The sequence below is a fragment of the Mustelus asterias genome, chromosome 12, assembly GCF_964213995.1.
Source record: "Mustelus asterias chromosome 12, sMusAst1.hap1.1, whole genome shotgun sequence".
NCBI classification, from domain to species: Eukaryota; Metazoa; Chordata; class Chondrichthyes; order Carcharhiniformes; family Triakidae; genus Mustelus; species Mustelus asterias.
The window spans coordinates 107,915,452-107,935,547 of record NC_135812.1 but is presented as its reverse complement, the minus strand read 5'-3'; the positions used below and the strand labels follow the sequence as shown (position 1 = coordinate 107,935,547).

General features: G+C 45.8%; 1 protein-coding gene across 1 annotated transcript in view; it reads right to left on the bottom strand.

Annotated features, from left to right (window-relative positions):
- LOC144502068 (ran GTPase-activating protein 1-like) overlaps window positions 1–20,096 on the bottom strand; it is a 590,984-nt gene that overhangs the window by 520,069 nt on the left and 50,819 nt on the right. Inside the window, exon 2 of the mRNA XM_078226075.1 lies at window positions 5,236–5,422. Within this exon, the coding sequence (XP_078082201.1) occupies window positions 5,236–5,422 (187 nt within the window). The remainder of the gene's footprint in view (window positions 1–5,235; window positions 5,423–20,096) is intronic.

Below are 20,096 nucleotides of genomic sequence, written 5' to 3'. Positions count from 1 at the left end.
ACAAATAAAGTTAAAATGTCACTTTATTTAAACAAAAAAAATAACAAGACAAATGCTAACAAATGTCAACATTTAAAGGGCTGTAAAACAGATGTAAATACGCTTCAGCGCACCAAGTCCATTGGTGATTTTAGCTCGCTGAAACGTCTGAGTTATAAAAGATAGGGTCAATCTAAAGTTCACTACTCTTGTTTCTTAAGAAAGAACAGTAGAGGATAAAATGCCTTTTTATGCTATGACTTGTTGGCCTTGCAATATCTGGGCAAAAATACTGATGTCCATCTGGTTGAATTAGAAAGAGTAACATTTTCCAGCTGCACTCGTCCCAAGACTGGAAAGCCCCACCTGAACCTTTGCATGGTCTGCTCCCCGCCCCCTGCACTCGCTCCAATCCGCGGCGGGTGGGACCGGAAAATTCCGCCGCCTGTGTCAAGGATACCTGCGTCCAGTGACAGCAACATGGAGATAGTCTACACTACAGAATCTTACACAGAGACAATCCTTCAAACACAATCAATGTCTAAAGATAGCCATCACACTTTGGGTAGGTTCCCTTCATAAAAGACAAATACAGCTGCGAGAGATGGGTGAATGAAATAAGTGAAATGATTTACATAATTCTTTTAAAGGTACAAGGGAACAGATCTCCACATGTTATAGCTACTCAGACCAGAGGTCTACCAGTTATTGAAACATCACGTTTTTACTTTCATTGAGTCTCCAGCACAGATACGGGTCACATGGCCCAATTGGTCTGGGCCATTGCTTCTCTCCACAAGTTTTCAACAACCCACGTCTTCTAAGCCAATCACATATCCTATTGCAGCCGCCACCAAGACACAATGGGGAAAGGTCACTGTGTAAAGCCATTCAGCCAATGTACACCGAGGGGCTGGTAACTGGGTAAAATCCCTTGGACTGTGTGCTTAATCCTAACCCTATTGAAGCATCTCAGAGCGCAACGTGACCAATGTATATAGTGGCTGCGATTTTCCTAAAAAATGACTGAGGGAGCAATCTTACGGAAATAATTCTAAGGGCGCGATCTTACTGGCCAGTGACGCCGCACTGCTGTTGCAGCGAGGATGGAGAATTTAACACTCAGCTAAATCTCCAGTCACAACAGCAGGACTAGAAAATCCCGCTGGTGCGAATGGCTGGAACATTCCGCCCTAAATACTGAACGAGCGAGGAAACGGGAAAGAATCAGGCCGGTTTTTCGGCAAGTCGCTGGTCGCAATCCTTTCCACTCAGTGCAAAAGAACAGCCCCAATGCGATTCCTCCCAGTAGGGGGCAGGGGAGAGCCTAAGCTCACCAGTGAAGCCAGCTGCAGAGCACTTGGGGCGCCATTGCGCAGGCGCCCTGATCTCCCAGTGTACTGGGAAATCGCCTGCCACACCCCCCAGCCCCCCCACTGCCGATCACTTCCTGTGCTGGTCCCGTCCACCCCCACCAGTGATCAAACCCCCCGTCTGCAGAGTTTACCCCCCCTGCCAGTCACCACCCCTGTAGAGTTCCCCCCTTGCCTCCCCCTTGCAAAGCTCCCCCTTGCTGTAGAACTCGTTCCCCCTTGCCCCCTCTCCATCATAGCCCCTCTTCCACTCAGGCTCCACCCCCAATCAGATCCCACCCCCTTGGCACTGCCTTGGCACAGTTCTGGCGCCCGGTGGGCATAGCCAGGCTGGCACTGTCCGGCCATGCCAACGCCCACCCCGGGGGCGGGGGGCTTCAATGGCCTCCGATCCCCCCAGCGAGCCATCATGTCTGATCTGCATGGAGACTAGCTGTGATTCTCGCCGGTGTGAAGCTTGATCGGCGAGGAGGTAAATACAACTACGTCCCGGACGATGGCAGCCAACACTTACTAATGACATTGAAAGCATGTTATTAATATTTAATATTAATATTTCGCCAGCGAAACTGGGCTGGTAAAATTGTGTGAGGAGAGAAAATGGGCACAAACCTGATATTTCACCTCTCAAGCAATCTTGGCATCTTGCCTCACTGAACAAGGACACATCGAGGTTGTAAGATCGCGCACAATGTGTCATAATGGTAAAAAAACCAGAGCGAGTGTGGACTGGGCCACAATCACCCAACTCTCAGTCATTTTTTAGGAGAGTGGTGAGTTGTGCGCCATTTCTGGGAGGGGTGAAACATAAATACGTCGGTGAGTCTGACTGCAAAGCGATCGGGTGCAGTTTTGAAAGGATCTCACAGTGCACGGGGATATCCTCTCCCTCCCCCACAGACATCAGGACCCCCCTCGTATCGGCAGCATGTTTCCCCACCCCCTCCCCGACATGGAGTGCCAGCATCGGAGCATTGGGACACTCCCAATGGTTCCCTTTCATGACCCCCGAAATGCCCATCCCTTCATTCCTCACTCCCTCATGCCCCACCCTTTCAGAACTCCCATCTTCACAACCCCCTCTCCCCCCGCCGCGTAGCTCTCCATAATAGCCCCTGCTCAAGCCCCCCCCCCCTTACTCAGGCCCCACCCCTTGGCACTTCGCTTGGTATACTGCCAGTGTGGCAGGTTGGCAGTGCCAGTTGGGCACAGCCAGCCATGTCCCCGACCACCAGGAGCTTCAATGTCTTCCGGGTCCCCATCGAGGCCATCAGGCTTGGTCTCCAGTGTAGAGAACAGTCGTGATTCTCGCCAGGCTCACGCTGCGCCCAGGATCCTGGGAGCTGGGAGAATCCAGAGCTGAATAGGCTGTGGTAAACCACTGTTATCTGTTATCTGTGGTGGTTCACCACTGTCGTTAGTATTTCTCATTACCTGTATATGTGGCACATCCCTGTCGGTTCCGCCCAAGTCTCCTCCCCCTGGTCTGGGTATATAGCCGGTGGCTCCACCCCCCTTGCTCTCAGTTCAGACCAGATCACCGACAGGGATGGCTCCAAGTTCTTGCCAATAAAAGCCTGTTTGTCTTGCTCTCAACTAGTCTCGGCTCGATTGATAGTGCATCATAGGCTATGCATATTTTAATGCTATTTTAAACGTGCTGATCGACCTCACGCCATTTCTGGGTGTGACCCGGTTTGTGCCAGTCAAAATGGACCAAAACCATTTGGCGCCGGGCATGAAACCCATTTTTATCCTGGCACTGTTACACTATTTTCCGGGATCGACACGATCTGCGTGCCGGAAAATCGCGCCTCGCTTGAAACTCTCTGGAACAAAAATATTTAAACGTCGTAATGTTCTCATTACTGAACTGAAGCACCTCAGAGTGCATCTTGATCTCCGGAGAATATGTGAATATCATTGCACATTACTGCTGTGACAATTTGAAATGTTTTGTAATGTCTCTTTCAGATATTTTATGAATAAAATATATAATGCAAAGAAAATCACATATCCTTCTATTCTTTTCTCACATGTTTATTTAGCTTCCTCTCAAACACATCCGTTCTATTCACCCCAACCACTTCATGTGGTTAGTTCCACATTTTCACCACTCTTTGGGTAAAGACGTTACTCCTGAATTCCCTGTTGGGTTTATTGGGTTTATCGGTGACTCTCTTACATCTGTAGCCTTGAATTCTGGACTCCCCAAAAGTGGAAAGATCCGGGCCCTTTGCCAAGATCAAGCCTCAGATCAGGCCCAGGATGGGGTGTAATGCCTTATCTTGTCAGCTTGGATCTTGTTTGTCCCTCTTATGGGGACCATGATTTGGAATTAATTAGATTTTGAATTTGGTTTTTGGAGCAAGCAAAGAATGAATTTGGGTTCGCTCGGTCCACTCTCAGCATTGACTTTGGAACTTTCAGGATGGAGTAAAAAAAATTTTTAAAAAGTGGAAGCATCTTCACCCAAAAAATGACTATGATCGGATTGCAATCTTCCTGTGTTGGGAGAGGGGCGGGACCTAAGCATGCTGGCAAGCCCGGTTTCAGATAAATCGGGCATACTTTTTAACGGGCGCCCCTGATCTCAAAGTGAAATTGATGAACCGCCCCCCTCCCTTCCTCCATGGACATCAGGAGCCCCCCTCCCCAACATAGATCACAGGCCTGATACTCCCCCGCCCCCCTAGCACCAGACATAGATACATAGATCACTGGCATTGGGGCAGTCCCAATGGGTCTCCCTCATGCTCCACCCCCTCAGGATCCACTCCATCAAGCCCCGCCCCCTTGGCACTGCCAGGATGCCAGGTGGGCACTGCCCAACCATGTCCCTTACCAATGATCTCTGAGCAACCCCCCACCCCGGCGTGGCCATCAGGCCCGGTCTTCGCTAATAGAGACCAATAGTGATTCCCGCCGAGTTCCTGCAGCATCCGAGGGTTGGACAATCCTGGGAGGAGGGAGAATCCAGCTTGATGCAGAGAAAGCATATTTAAATGAATATTCTGATATGCTAGTCTGGTTCCTGTCTTCACTGCGTGGGAACCAGATTACATCTGGGTGCAGGGGCTGGGAGAATCCCAAAGGGGGTTTTCGCCAGCAATAAATCTGCTGGGCCCCTCCACTGCAACTGCCCAACCGCGCGTGACCCCAACATGACCCCAAAATCACAGCACAGGAATAGGCCCTTCGGCCCTCCAAGCCTGCACCGACTATGCTGCCCGACTGAACTAAAACCCCCTACCCTTCCGGGGACCGTATCCCTCTATTCCCATCCTATTCATGCATTTAAAACCTTTTCATAGTTTTTCTCCAATGCCTCTATATCCTGTTTATAATATGGACCCCAGAACTGTACACAGTACTTGTATTAGTGATGGGGATTGGGGGGTTGTGAGTATGGTTTTGAAGACACAATAATCAGCCCCTTCAATAAACAGAAGTTGACTTTAATTGGATCCATGCAGCAATTATTGAGTTCAATTGAGTTTTGCTGACTTGTTCACAAAGACATTTCTAAAGTTGTGAACTTGACGAATGGATCAGCACCAGCTGCAGTGTACAGATGCTCTATCCAGTGAGTAATATACTTTTATTTTGAAATTCCAAGAAGGGAGTAGACTTGTTGAATAAAGTTTGGAACAAGCTGCAGGTAGTCTCCTGAGGGGGAACTGTTCAGGAAGGCTACAAACCTTTACATGATGTTAGACCAGGGATGCAAACAGAAAGCTTAATATATACTCAGAATCTGAGGAACACTGAACACAGAAATATTTCACACAACCTTGGGAAGTACAACAAGGCTGAAATTCATTCTGTTAAATGGAGACTGCGCAAACACAAAGAAAAATCATGAACAAAACCCGAGAATCACCTTCAATTCTGGCCTCTTGGTCAAGGATTCAGCAATGGCTTTGGCAGCAGCAACACCCACTGTGTTCCCCTCTAATCGCAGGGCACGGAGACAGGAAAACTCGGCAATCGCTTCTGTTATTTCCACAGCTGAAAGAGAGGAAGAAGGAAAAACAAAAGTGAGAGATCTGCACCTGGCTGCAAAATGTCTGCCTGGATGTTGGCCAGAATTTTGATGTGTGCCACGTTAGTGTTGCTACTGAACAAGGGAGATTGGAGTGGATTCTGCCTTCATGCTGGCTCCAGCAGAAGTATCTGGTGTGCAGGCTACAGTTTATCCAGTGCACTATCCACTGTTTATGCCTGCAAAAGGTAGTACAAAACACAGTACTGGAAAAACACCAAAAAGTACAGAAGTTAATCAGCCCAGTGAGAGTGGAAAAGCAATGCTATGAGAGAACAGTTTAGATTTGAACTGAGAGAATATATAAAGTATACATTGTACAATTCTGCTCATTTTTGTTTTGTTCAAAAACCATAGAACTATAGAATCCGTACAGTGCAGAAAGAGGCCATTCGGCCCATCGAGTCTGCACCGGCTCTCCGATAGAGCATCCCATCTAGACACTCCCCTCCGTCCTATCCCTGTAACCCTGAGCATTTAACACAGCTAATCCACCTAACCTGCACATCTTTGGATTGTGGGAGGAAACCAGAGCACCTGGAGGAAACCCACGCAGACATGGGGAGAATGTGCAAACTACACATGAACAGTCACCCAAGGCCGGAATCAAACCTCGGTCCCTGGTGCTGTGAGGCAGCAGTGATAACCATTGTGCCACCATGCCGCCCGAACAACTGGTTGGGTGGGAAGTTGACGAAGATAGAGACTTGTATATGTTTTCTCAAAGACTGAGAGAAATCCAACTCAGCTTCCTTCTGTTCTATCCTGTCTACAAAGTAGCAGCTGTCATTAATGGCATAAGAATGATGAGGGATTCCTTGGTGGGGAAACAAATGAGCAAACCAATGCTTTCTAACTGTTCAGGACACGGTGCATTTCTCATGATAATGTCTTACGGTGCTTTACAGGAGCGGCTGGTAGATGCTGAGACGGAAGGAGGAGGGAAGTTAAAGGAGTTGCATGAAACACAGTGGAACATTGTGTTTTAAAGCTGGGGTTTAGGAAGAGGCAAGAGACACAGCAAAGCAAAGGTATTCAAGAGGGGAGTTTAGAGTGGTGTGGTGTAAGCTTCTGTTGCTGATGATGGAGAAGGTCAGACACAATGAAACCAAGTCAGAAACGCAGGGGGTAAGTGCGAGGATGAAGGGCTGGAGATGTTTTCAGAGATAGGGACTTGCAGATCAGGACACCAATTCTAAAACTGATACACTGACAGGCAGGAAACTATGGAGAATTAGCCAGAGCAAGGGTTATGGGCATACTGGAGTTTATACAGATTTGAAAAGTTCTGGATGTGGTGCACATGTAGCGTAGCTGGGAACAATAGAAAGGGAATTGAGTTCACATGTACATGGGTTGCAATGTCGTTGGTCCCACATAGGTTGGATTGTTTTCCCTAAGTAGTGGGATATCTAATGTGAACGTTGCCACTATTCTGACGGCTATTTGCATTGTGTAGAACATAGAACAGTACAGCACAGGACAGGCCCTTCGGCCCACGATGTTGTGCCGAGCTTCATCTGAAACCAAGATCAAGCTATCCCACTCCCTATCATCCTGGTGTGCTCCATGTGCCTATCCAATAACCGCTTAAATGTTCCTAAAGTGTCTGACTCCACTATCACTGCAGGCAGTCCATTCCACACCCCAACCACTCTCTGCGTAAAGAACCTACCTCTGATATCCTTCCTGTATCTCCCACCACGAACCTTATAGTTATGCCCCCTTGTAATAGCTCCATCCACCCGAGGAAATAGTCTTTGAACGTTCACTCTATCTATCCCCTTCATCATTTTATAAACCTCTATTAAGTCTCCCCTCAGCCTCCTCCGCTCCAGAGAGAACAGCCCTCGCTCCCTCAACCTTTCCTCATAAGACCTACCCTCCAAACCAGGCAGCATCCTGGTAAATCTCCTCTGCACTCGGCAAAGAGAGGCAAAGGGATGAACAGCCTCATTTCAAAGTGACACACATGAATTTGCAGTACAAAAAAAAAGACATGGAATTTGTGTAAAAAATCTTCTTCCGTTCAGTTTTGCACCAGGAGATGGCCAGTGCTGCTCGCATGATTTGGAGTGAAATAATGTAAAGAATTAAAAAATCAAGTGCTTTCCACACCTGACTATTTAAGAAGGAGATTTGCCAGCGTTTGAAGTCGCTTTTACAGCGCTGTGTTTCAAACAATGTGGTCGCAGGAGTGAAGCCCACCCCACCCCCCCATACTGTACCATCCTTCATTAACATTGATACCAGCCACCCATCTTCAATAGCCACCAGATCGTGACAGTGACAGAATCCTAATTAGACAGCTTCATCAGTGAAACAGGCCTTCACCTCAGGATAAAAGACAAACACTTCCAACACCTCAGCACAGTTTCAATGATAGAATGGTTGAATAATTAACAATTAAATGGATCTCCAATAACTATGAAAAGCAAGGTTATTATTCCTCGTACAGAAATCTGCAGTTTCAGCTTCCATTGCAACATTAAGCAGCATTAACCTGACAGCATGAAAAAAAGCACCTTAAGCCATGGGTATCTAACCTGCAGGCCTCTAAGCTCCAGCAATCCTGCCCTGAAATCCCAGGTAATTCCACACCAATTATGTTTTCATGTTCTCACACACTGATTTGTCCTGCAGTTTCACTCATTATTGGTCAAACGATTCGCTTAAATATTTTAAAATTTGAAATGGTGACGCAGTCCGTTAGAATAGCATGTTTTGTTCATTTTCACGGCTTGGTACACGCATATTTTACACTACGAGAGTGCAGACACAGCAGGCACATGGTTTAGCATGTGAGCTGCACTCTCTGATGTAAACAAGACGACCAGCTATTAACCGAGGGTCATCATATGTAACCCAATGCGGAGAAGTGGGAGGTGAAGCATTTTGATTGGAAAAACATGGCGACAATATAAAATAAGGGGTAAAATTCTTAAAGGGGTGCAGGAGCAGAGGGATCTGAGTGTACATATACATAAATAATTCAAGGTGGCAGGATAGGTGGAGAGAACAGTTAATAAGGCATATAGAATTCTGCGCTTTATTAATAGGGGCATAGAGGCAAGGAGGTTATGCTAAACACAAGTTAGACCTCAGCTGAAGTATTGTGTTCAGTTTTTTAATTATTATTACTGTCACAAGTAGGCTCACATTAACACTGCAATGCAATTACTGTGAAAATCCCTGAGTAGCCACACTCTGGCGCCTGTTCGGGTACACTGAGGGAGAATTTAGCACAGCCAATGCACCTAACCAGCATGTGTTTCAGACTGTGGGAGGAAACCGGAGCACCCGGAGGAAACCCACGCAGACACGGGGAGAACGTGCAAACTCCACACAGACAGTGACCCGAGCTGGGAATCAAACCCAGGTCCTTGGTGCTGTGAGGCAGCAGTGCTAACCACTGTGCCACTATCTGGGAGTCACACAATAGGAAGAATGTGAATGTGTTGGAGAGAGTGCAGAAGAGGTTTACAAGAATGGTTCCAGGAATGAGAAACAGTTATGAGGATAGATTGGAGAGATTGGAACTGCTGTCTTTGGAGAGAAAAAGGTTAAGAGGAGATTTGATAGAGAGGTTCAAAATCATGAGGGGGCTGGACAGAGTAGATGGGGAGAAACTGTCCCCACTTGTAAAAGGATCAAGAACGAGAGGGCACAGATTTTTGAGAATTCATCATTCGCAGTGATGTAGATCCCTGAATTAATCCTGTGTTGCCCAATTTGTTAGTTGCGTGTGAATAATTGGGAATCCAGATGTGGTATCCACATTTTTATTTGTAAATAGAAATTAAACAATGATTGCCCAAGACTCATTCACACAGTGTACATGTGAACTTTAACCTGCTGAGGCCAAAAGCAGGATGTGTTTTTTTAAATTGTTTTAAGAGCTTTCCTGCCTTAATGAGAAAGATGTTTGTAAAAAGGCAGATTCGACCTTCCCTAGGGCCTTTCCCAAAGAACCTCTCATAGTATTTTGTGGAAAATAAAAGACCTTTGAAACATAGTGACTGTCATAATGTAGGAAAATGTAGCAATCAATTTACAATACAGCAATTTCCCACAAATAATAATAATAATATTGATCAGAGAATCTGTGATGTTGCTTGAAAGGTAAATGATAGCCAGGAGACACAGAGTGCATTAACCACAGGGCAAATTAAACATTTTCTTCTAAAATTAGTGTTTTGTGGTTAAACCAGCGTTTATAGCCACACTTCTGGTTCATCAGCAATTTCGACTGGACAAGACTGCCTTAAATGATGAACACTGGTCATTTTATCAGCAGGCATTGCATGTTTATCACTTGTTAAATTTATTACGTCTGTGCTGTCTTTATAAAGCAATTAGAGGAGATGGAGAATGCATACTAACAGCTTATCTGGCATGACTAATTGAATGACTGATAACTCTGAACACAAGTGAACCTTTGGAAGAAATAAAACCTGATGCAGTCTAGAAGCTGCCTACAGATATAATGTGTTGAGAATAGTCACTGGATTGATTGACCGTGTAAATATTGAACATAATAATGGCCCTTAAATTGCTGAAATTATTTTATTCATTTATCTGACATTCATCTGTCAAGGATTGGAGATGGTACAGAAGAAATATATCAGAATGGTAGCAGGGATGAGGGATTTCAATTATGTGGAGAAAGTGGAACAGCTGGGGTTGTTCTGCTTAATGCAGAGAAGGCTAAAAAGAAATTTAATGGAGGTGTTCAAAATGTGAATGGTTTTGTTGGTTTGCGTGATGGGTTGGGCTACATTCAGGACCTTTTGTAGTTCCTTGCGGTCTTGGGCAGAGTAGAGATTGTTTCTCATGGCAGAGCAATCGATAACCGGACGACACAGTGTGGCCTCTGCGAGGTCCGTGGGGAATCACTGACTGATCTCCCTGTGGTGCTCATTGAGTATGAGTTCCCCCAGTAACAGGCAAGTAGGCTGCTCAGCTGGAACTCATTACCTGAGCCTTTTATAAAGCAGGCCCAGGACTGGGCCTGCTGAACTGTAGTCCCAGGCAGGTACTAGTGTGTGTACACCACAGTAGTGGTTTTACATTTTTTTAATTCATTCGTGGGACGTGGGCATCGCTGGTGGCCAGCATTTATTGCCCATCCCTCGTTGCCCTTGACAAGGTGGTGGTGAGCTGCCTTCTTGAATCGCTGCAGTCCATGTCCTGTGGGTTGACCCACAATGCCATTAGGGAGGGAATTCCAGGATTTTGACCCAGCGATTGCAAAGTGACTTTGAATTCTGGACTGAGCAATGTTCCCTGCCAGTTGGGCTTTCTTTGATTTGATTTGATTTTTGATTTATTATTGTCATATGTATTAGCATACAGTGAAAAGTATTGTTTATTGTGCGCTATACAGACAAAGCATACCATTCGTAGAGAAGGAAATGAGAGAGTGCAGAATGTAGTGTTACAGTCATGGCTAGGGTGTAGAGAAAGGTCAACTTAATGCAAGTTAGGTTCATTCAAAAGTCTGATGGCATCAGGGAAGAAGCTGTTCTTGAGTCGGTTAGTACGTGACCTCAGACTTTTGTATCTTTTTCCCAATGGAAGAAGGTGGAAGAGAGAATGACCGCGGTGCATCGGGTTCTTAATTATGCTGGCTGCTTTGCTGAGGCAGCGGGAAGCGCAGACAGGGTCAATGGATGGGAGGCTGGTTTGATTGATGGATTGGGCTACATTCACGACCTTTTGCAGTTCCTTGCGGTCTTGGGCAGAACAGGAGCCATACCAAGCTGTGACACAACCAGAAAGAATGCTCTCTGTGGTGCATCTGTAAAAGTTGGTGAGAGTCATAGCTGACATGCCAAATTTCTTTAATCTTCTGAGAAAGTAGAGGCATGTGGTGGGCTTTCTTAAATATAGTGTCGGCATGGGGGGGACCAGGACAGGTTGTTGGTGATGATCTGATCACCTAAAAATTTGAAGCTCTCGACCCTTTCTACTTAATCCCCGTTGATGTAGACAGAGGCATGTTCTCCACTACACTTCCTGTAGTCCTTGACAATCTCCTTCGTTTTGTTGGCATTGAGGAGGAGATTATTGTTGTCGCACCAGTTCACCAGATTCTCTATCTCATTCCTGTACTCTGTCTCGTCTTTGTTTGAGGTCTGATGCACTACGGTGGTGTCGTCAGCAAACCTGAAAATTGAATTGGAGGGGACTTTGGACACACAGTCATAGGTGTATAAGGAGTATGGTAAGGGGCTGAGAACACAGCCTTGTGGGGCACCTGTGTTGAGGATGATCGTGGAGGAGGTGTTGTTGCCTATCCTTACTGATTGTGGTCTGTGAGTTAGGAAGTTCAGGATCCAGTCGTAGAGGATTCTGAGTCATTACATCCTGATTTCAGGTGATTGGAAGGGAACCACAGTTGTTGTGATCTTGAATGTGCTGCCTGAAAGGGTGGTGGAAGTAGACTTTCAAACAGGAATTGGATGGGGTGGTGGGGGTGGGGGTGGGAGGGGGTGGTAAACGCATCCACAGTGAAATAGGGAGCAAGACTAATTGGATAGTTCTAGCCAAGAGCTGGCAAAGGTATGTTGGGCTTCATGTGCTGTATGATAAACTATGAACTAAGACAAAGACAGGACCATTTCACAATGTCTTCAGCAATTGATGCTGAGAAACCTCATACCCCCACTCTCTAAAACAGACTAACTGGGAGTTCACCTGTAATCACATATATAGAAACAAGCTGAAACTGTGGTCACTCATGCACAATATGTAATGTGTTTCTCTATAAATAACATTTGTAGCTGTGGAAAGACTAGGCTCCAGTTCCATCCTTTATTAGTTCATCGGGGCGGCTCGGTGGCACAGTGGTTAGCACTGCTGCCTCACAGCGTCAGGGACCTGGGTTCGATTCCCGGCTTGGGTCACTGTCTGTGTGGAGTTTGCACATTCTCCCCCTGTCTGTGTGGGTTTCCTCCAGTTTGCTCCCACAACCCAAAGATATGCAGGTTAGGTGACTGGCCATGTAAATTGTCTCTTCGTGTCCCAAGGGAATTCGAGAGGAAAATATGTGGGGTTATAGGGATAGGGCCTGGGTGGGCTGCTCTGTCAGTGAGTAAGTGCAGAGTTGATGGGCAGAATGGCCTTCTTCTGCACTGTAGGGATTCTATTCTATTGTACGATCTGAGGTGCAACATTCGAAGGGCTTGCGGATGTCTACGACTGCCTTTGGAAGCACTGCTCTTCTGAGTGGTCAGGGAAGCTGACATTCGCCTCGTGATTTTACCGGCTCGCTCCATTGGATGTAGTGAGCCGGTAAAATCGCGCGAGAGCCGAGGAATCAGGATCACACTGAATTTTGCACCTCTTGCGATCTTACCGGCACCGGATTTCCAACGCGGTCAGCCTCTCGCCTATTTCCAGTGAGAGGCTGAATATATTATTTCAATATATGTTAAGCATCATTACCATGTGATTAGCGAACCTGGCACTCAATCATCCGGGTTCACTTGCCTTTATGGCTTTGCCGGGAGAGGTTCTCTCCGGCGAGGAAAACACCTGCTCCCCAAGAACGGGGAATAGTCGTGTTGCCCTCACCCAGTGGAACTGGAGGCCATTGAGGTCGAGGGCAAGAGGGGATGTACCTTGGGCAGTGCCAGCCTGACACCTTGGCACTGCCAGCTTGGTACCTTGGCAATGCCCCAGGCACCTCGGCACTGCCCACCAGGGTCTGCTGTCGCTTTGCCTGTGGGGGGGGACATGATTGGTCTGGGCAGCGGGGGGGGGCAGGGGTCAGCGGGGCTATATTTTCATGCGGTGTGGAGCTCGTGGTCAGCCACGGGCCCCTGCGATTGTGGGGCAGAGGGGTGCAGGGGCTGGGGTGAGGCTGGCTGCAACAGCAGAGGCCTGACAGATCTCTCTCTCTCTGCTGTTGCAATTGTGCATGTACAGCCACAGAGGTCCTGCACATACGCAATAGCTCCCCCTGCTGCCTGAGCAAGCTGGCTGGTGAGTTTAGCCCCGCCCAAGAATGACAGTGAGTATAACATCGGCTTCAACAAAGAGTCGTCTGGATTCGAAATGTCAGCTCTTTTCTCTCCTTACAGACGCTGCCAGACCTGCTGAGATTTTCCAGCATTTTCTCTTTTGGTTTCAGATTCCAGCATCCGCAGTAATTTGCTTTTGTAACGCCCTATTACTCTATCACAACCCTACAACCAGTTTCCTCCATTGCAACGTGCAACTGCAAAATACAGATCAGTCTGCAATATTCCAATCTGACTTGGGTTACTCCGCAGAAGCAGCAATGCCAGTTTTACAGCAGGATTCTATTCCTTACACTTTCCTCCAAATTCCCACGCAGAATATTTAATACTTTAAAATGGATAAGCGCAGAAGAGAAATTAAATTTGCAAACAAGATCGCTGCCATTGAATCTGAAAATATCTTGGAGCTGCCTCAGCAGTATATGGTTCTGCAACAGCAGAAAATGAAGCGTGGTTCTGTTCAATTCCATGACCAAAACATTCCTTGTGCTTCCCTCCTAAACACTCGAGAGAAGCAAAAGTAATGTTTGGCATTATTGCAAAGGGTGTAAAAAAAAATTACTTACTGAAAGTTCAGCTGTGACCCCAAGATCAACCAATTCCCACCTCAAGGTATGTAAATTACCAACAGCCAGTGATGGTAGTGTTGTGATTACACCAGGGACTGTGTCTGTGCCTCACCCAAATCCCAGTCATATTACTGGGATTGGCAGACAATAACACTCTGATTGATAATACGTACATTTCTCAACAGCAACGATTTTCTCTTAACTAGAAGCAGATGAGCTCCTGATCGCGAAAAAAACTCCAAATCTAACATTGACACTAAAGTCAGCGGAGACTGATTTTACTTCATTTCGTAGCAGAACTCAATTTCATTCTGAATACCTGAAATGTTCCAACAGAAATGGCAACATTTTTAGTCAACAGTTAATTGTATTCTGATCGTTTTTTCTTTTGTTAACTCACAGGGATGACACTACAGTTGCTAATCCTGCAGTGTGAACACAACGAGCAACATTAGATAGAAAAACAGAAAATGCTGACCCTTCGAAGGGTCATCCAGACTCAAAATGATGCTGTCAGACCGGCTGAGATTTTCCAGCATTTTCTGTTTTTGTTCCAGATTCCAACATCCGCAGTATTTTGCCTTTACTTTCGGCAACATTAGATATTTCTATATAAATAAGGTTAGATATTCTTTACTCAGAACAGCAATAAAAAAGGGAAAACAGATGAAAAACTCAACTACTCCAGTGGCAACGAGACTGTGGCTGATTTTAACTGTCGGCAGCATTCTGTTATACACCATGGCTTCACTGCTCCCGATCTCTGCAGCCTCCTGTAGCTCCTACAACTGTGGTCACATTCCCGATTTTAATCCCTCTATCATTGGTGGTTGTGCATTCAGCAACCCAGACCCCAGGCGTTTACAGCCAATGACTTGTAACATAGGAAAAACAGCAGGAAATGTACACAGGACAGGTCTAATATCCTTCATCCAGAATTCCAAAAACTGAACACGTCCAAAATCTGCACTTATTTGAATCTCACCGGCATTAGCACGGGAAACCTGACCCGAGCCAGGGAAACCCGAGCTGACATGGACCTTGCCAACCGTACCCTGTATTCAGTGATACATCTTACTTTGAGCCATTTTTATTACTGTAGACTTGAACTAGCCCAGGCTTTGGCCATTGTAGCGTAATTAGGCCGAGGCCTAAAACACAATCAGCCTCAGGTAAAGGATATTCTGTTCAGAACAGAGTTGAGGGGGAACTTCTTCTCTCAGAGGGTAGTGAATCTCTGGAATTCTCTGCCCATTGAAGTGGTGGAGGCTTCCTCGTTGAATATGTTTAAATCACGGGTAGATAGTTTTCTGATCGATAAGGGAATTAGGGGATATGGGGAGCAGGTGGGTAAGTGGAACTGATTCGCTTCAGATCAGCCATGATCTTATTGAATGGCGGGGCAGGCTCGAAGGGCCAGATGGCCTACTCCTGCTCCTATTTCTTATGTTCTTATGTTCTTATATTCAATGTAATAATCAGATAACCTCTTTTAGTGATGATGATTGAGGAATTAATTTTGGCAAATAACTCCCCTGCTCTTAACATAGAGTCATAGTAAATAGGAGAAGGAGGAGGCCATTCGGCCCTTCGAGCCTGCTTCACCATTCATGAGGAACATTGTCAGAGGCTGCAGAAGGATATAGATAGGCTGGAAATTTGGGCAAAGAAATGGCAGATGGAGTTCAATCCAGATAAATGCGAAGTGATGCATTTTGGTAGAACTAACGTAGGGGGGAGCTATACGATAAATGGCAGAACCATAAAGGGTGTTGATACGCAGAGGGACCTGGGTGTGCAAGTCCACAGATCCTTGAAGGTGACGTCACAGGTGGAGAAGGTAGTGAAGAAGGCATATGGCATGCTTGCCTTTATAGGACGGGGCATAGAGTATAAAAGTTGGGGTCTGATGTTGCAGTTGTACAGAACGTTGGTTCGGCCGCATTTGGAATACTGCGTCCAGTTCTGGTCGCCACACTACCAGAAGGACGTGGAGGCTTTAGAGAGAGTGCAGAGGAGGTTTACCAGGATGCTGCCTGGTATGGAAGGGCTTAGTTATGAGGAGAGATTGGGTGAACTGGGGTTGTTCTCACTGGAAAGACGGAGGATGAGGGGTGACCTAATAGAGGTGTATAAAATTATGAAAGGCATAGATAGGGTGAACGGTGGGAAGCTTTTTCCCAGGTCGGTGGTGACGTTCACGAGGGGTCATAGGTTCAAGATGAAGGGGGGGCAGGTTTAACACGGATATCAGAAGGACGTATTTTACACAGAGGGTGGTGGGGGCCTGGAATGCGCTGCCGGGCAAGGTGATGGAGGCGGACACACTGGAAACGTTTAAGACTTATCTAGATAGCCACATGAACAGAGTGGGAATGGAGGGATACAAAAGAATGGTCTAGTTTGGACCAGGGAGTGGCACGGGCTTGGAGGGCCGAAGGGCCTGTTCCTGTGCTGTATTGTTCTTTGTTCTTTGATCATGGCTAATCATCAAATTCAATAGCCTGATCTCGCCTTCTCCCCATCTCCTTTGACCTCAGAGTTATATCTAACTGCTCCTTGAAAACATACACGGGGCGAACTTAATCAAAGAAAGTTATTTATCAAAACTAATTACATTTCAATGGCCGAAGCCAGAGGCCATCGAGACCCCCTGGGTGGTTGGGGGCTGGCACTGGCAGTGCCAGCCTGGCACTGCCAATTTGGGACCCTGGCAGCGCACACTGGACACCCTGGCAATGCCCATCTAAGGGGAGGTGCGGGGCCTGAAGGGGAGGCAGCATGTGGGGGGCTGCACAATTTGTAATCGGGGACCGCCGGAGCAGCAATCAGCAGGGGGGGGGGGGGGTGGTGGTGGGGTTGAAAGGGCCGAAGATCGGCTGGGGGTGGGGTGAACAGAAGTGGCAATTGGCCAAGTGAGAGGGGTGAACAAGGGCGGTGATCGGCCAAGGGGAAGTAATCAGGGGCGGTGATCGGCTGGGAGGATCACGATCGGGGGTGTGGCAAGCAGGGGGGGCGGGGGGGCGGGGGAGGCAATATCTGTGGGGGTGGGTGAGTGACAATCTCCCAATAATACACTGTACTCTTGACACAATACAGTGGGAGATCATGGCACATGCACAATAGTGCCCACTAGCAGTCAGCAACTGGCTTCCCAGCGTGAATAGACTCCGTCCACTCCCACACTTTTCCTCATTTTGTTTTCATGCTTGTTCAATACTTAGAACTATTTTCGTACCAACAATTTTTTGGTCTCAACCATTTTGTGTGGTAGTGAATTCCACTGCCTGACCACTCTCTGGGTGAAGAAATGTTTATCCTTATCCTCAGACTGTGACCCCTGATTCTGGACACCTCCACCATCGGGAACATCATTCCTGTTTCTACCCTGTCTAGACCTGTTAGAATTGTATAGGTTTTTTTGAGGTCCTCCCTCATTCTTCTGAACACCAATGAATATAATCCAACTAACTCAATCTCTCCACAAACATCAGTCTTGCCATCCCTGGAATCAGTTTGGTAAACCTTTGCTGCACTCACTCTATTACAAGAACATCCTTCCTCAGATAAGGAGACCAAAGCTGCACATAATTTTCGAGGTGTAGCCTCACCAAGGTCTTGTATAATTGCATCAAGACATCCCTGCTCCTTACTCAAATCCTCTCACTATGAAGGCCAATATACCATTGCCTTCTTTACCGCCCACTGCATCTGCATGCTTACCTTCAGCGACTGGTGTACGAGCATCAAACAAAAAATAATGAGGTTTGTGAGAAAATGCTGCAATAATCAATGAACATTTTAATCTTCACAGAGATTGGACAAATCAAATTGGCAAAGGTGGCCTTCAGGACAAGTTCATAGAGTGTATTTGGGTCAGTTTCTTAGAATAATATATTATGGAATCAACCAGAGAAGAGGCTATTTTAGATCTGGTACTGTGTAATGAGACAAAATTAATTAGTGATCGACTAGTAAAGGAACCTCTCTGGACAAAAGATAAAATTTCATATTCAGTGTGAGGGTGAGAAATCTGGGTCTGAAACTGGTGTTTTAAACTTCAATAAAGGCTAGAGTAGAATGGGAAAAATAGATTAGAAGGTGATATGATAGATAAGTAGTGGCAGACATTTCAGGATATATTTAATAATTCTCAGGTATATTCCAGTGAGAAATGAAGATTCCATGGGAAGGATGTACCATCCATAGCTAACTAAGGAAGTTACGCATGGTATCAAATTGAATGAAAAAGTATCTCATGTTGTGAGGATTAGTGAAAGTACAAAAGATTGGGAAAATGTTGTAAACCAGTAAGGGATCATTTTAAAACAGTAACAAAGAAGGAAAAGATTGATTGCCTTGATAAACTAGCAAGAAAAATAAAGACAACAAGAGCTTCTACAACTCTTCAGAAAGGTAAAACAGTAGCTAACGTGAATGTTGTTCCTTCAGAGAATGGAACTGGGAATTAATAATGGGAAACAAGGAACTGGAAGAGACTTTGAACAAATATTTTCCAACTCTCTTTATGGTAGAAGTCACTAAAAGCATCCCAAGAATAGTAGAAAATCAGGAAGAGCAAAAGGAGTGGGGGAATGTAAAATAATCACAATCACGAGGAAAAAATACTCAGCAAAATTGTGAGACTAAAGGCTAACAAGTTCCTGGATTTGACGGCTGCATCCAAAGATTTTTAAAGAAGTGGCTGCAGAGATAGCGGATTAGTTGGTTGCAATCTCCAAAAAATCCCTAGATTCTGGAAAGGTCCCAGCAGATAGGATAAAGTACAAATGTATCATCGCTATTCAAGAAAGGAGGGAGATGAAAAGCAGAAAACTATAGGCCAGTTAGTCTAACATCTATCATTGAGAAAAAGCTGGAATCAATTATTAAGGAAGTAGTAGCAAGTCATTTAGGAAATCGTAATAGGATCAAGCAAAGTCCAACTTGGTGTAATGAAAGGGAAATTGTATTTGCAAAATTAATTTAAAATTTTTTAGGATATTACAAGCAGGATAGGTAAAGGGGAACCAGTAGATGTAGTGTATTTGGAATTCTAAAACAGTAAAGTGCCACATAAATGGTTATAAGAGCCCATGGTCTTAGCATGGATAGAGGTTTGGCTAAAATAGAACGTTGGGGTAAATGGGTCATTTTCAGGCTGGCAACATGGCTGGTATGGTAACCTAAGTGTGAAATACTAAAGTAAGCTGGCCAGAATTGCCAACACTGCAGGTAAAATCATTGGAAGATGGTGGGCACAGCTCGATAACCTATTTAACAACACAGTTCAGAGGAAAGCTCAAGCCATCATTTGATTTGATTTGATTTGATTTATTATTGTCACATGTATTAGTATAAAATGAAAAGTATTGTTTCTTGCGTGCTATACAGGCAAAGCATACCATTCATAGAGAAGGAAAGGAGAGGGTTCAGAAGGTAGTGTTACAGTCATAGCTAGGGTGTAGCAAAAGATCAACTTAATGCAAGGTAGGTCCATTCAAAAGTCTGACAGCAGCAGAGAAGAAGCTGTTCTTGAGCCGGTTGGTACGTGACCTCAGACTTTTGCATCTTTTTCCCGATGGAAGAAGGTGGAAGAGAAAATGTCCGGGGTGCGTGGGGTCCTTGATTATGCTGGCTGCTTTGCCGAGGATTGGGAAGTGTAGACAGAGTCAATGGATGGGAGGCTGGTTTGAGTGATCATCAGTGATCCCTCTCAAATTGAAAGGCTTCCTCTTCGCTGGCGATATAGAATGCTGTTACAATGCCTAATACCAGGAAAAATCTGTTCAGGAAGTCTTTGGTTCCCAGCGCTATAAGTTTACTAAATGGCATAATGTAAACTCAACCTGCTGTTTTTATTTACTCAACTGCAGTAAGTGCTGTAATGGCAGAAAGCAATGTGTTGTTTGCATGATATGGATGTATGTTATATATGCACAAATCATAGAAACCCTACAGTGCAGAAGGAAGCCATTCGGCCCATTGAGTCTGCACCGACCACAATCCCACCCAGGCCCTACCCCCACATATTTACCCGCTAATCCCTCTAACCTACGCATCCCAAGACTCTAAGGGGCAATTTTTAACCTGGCCAATCAAC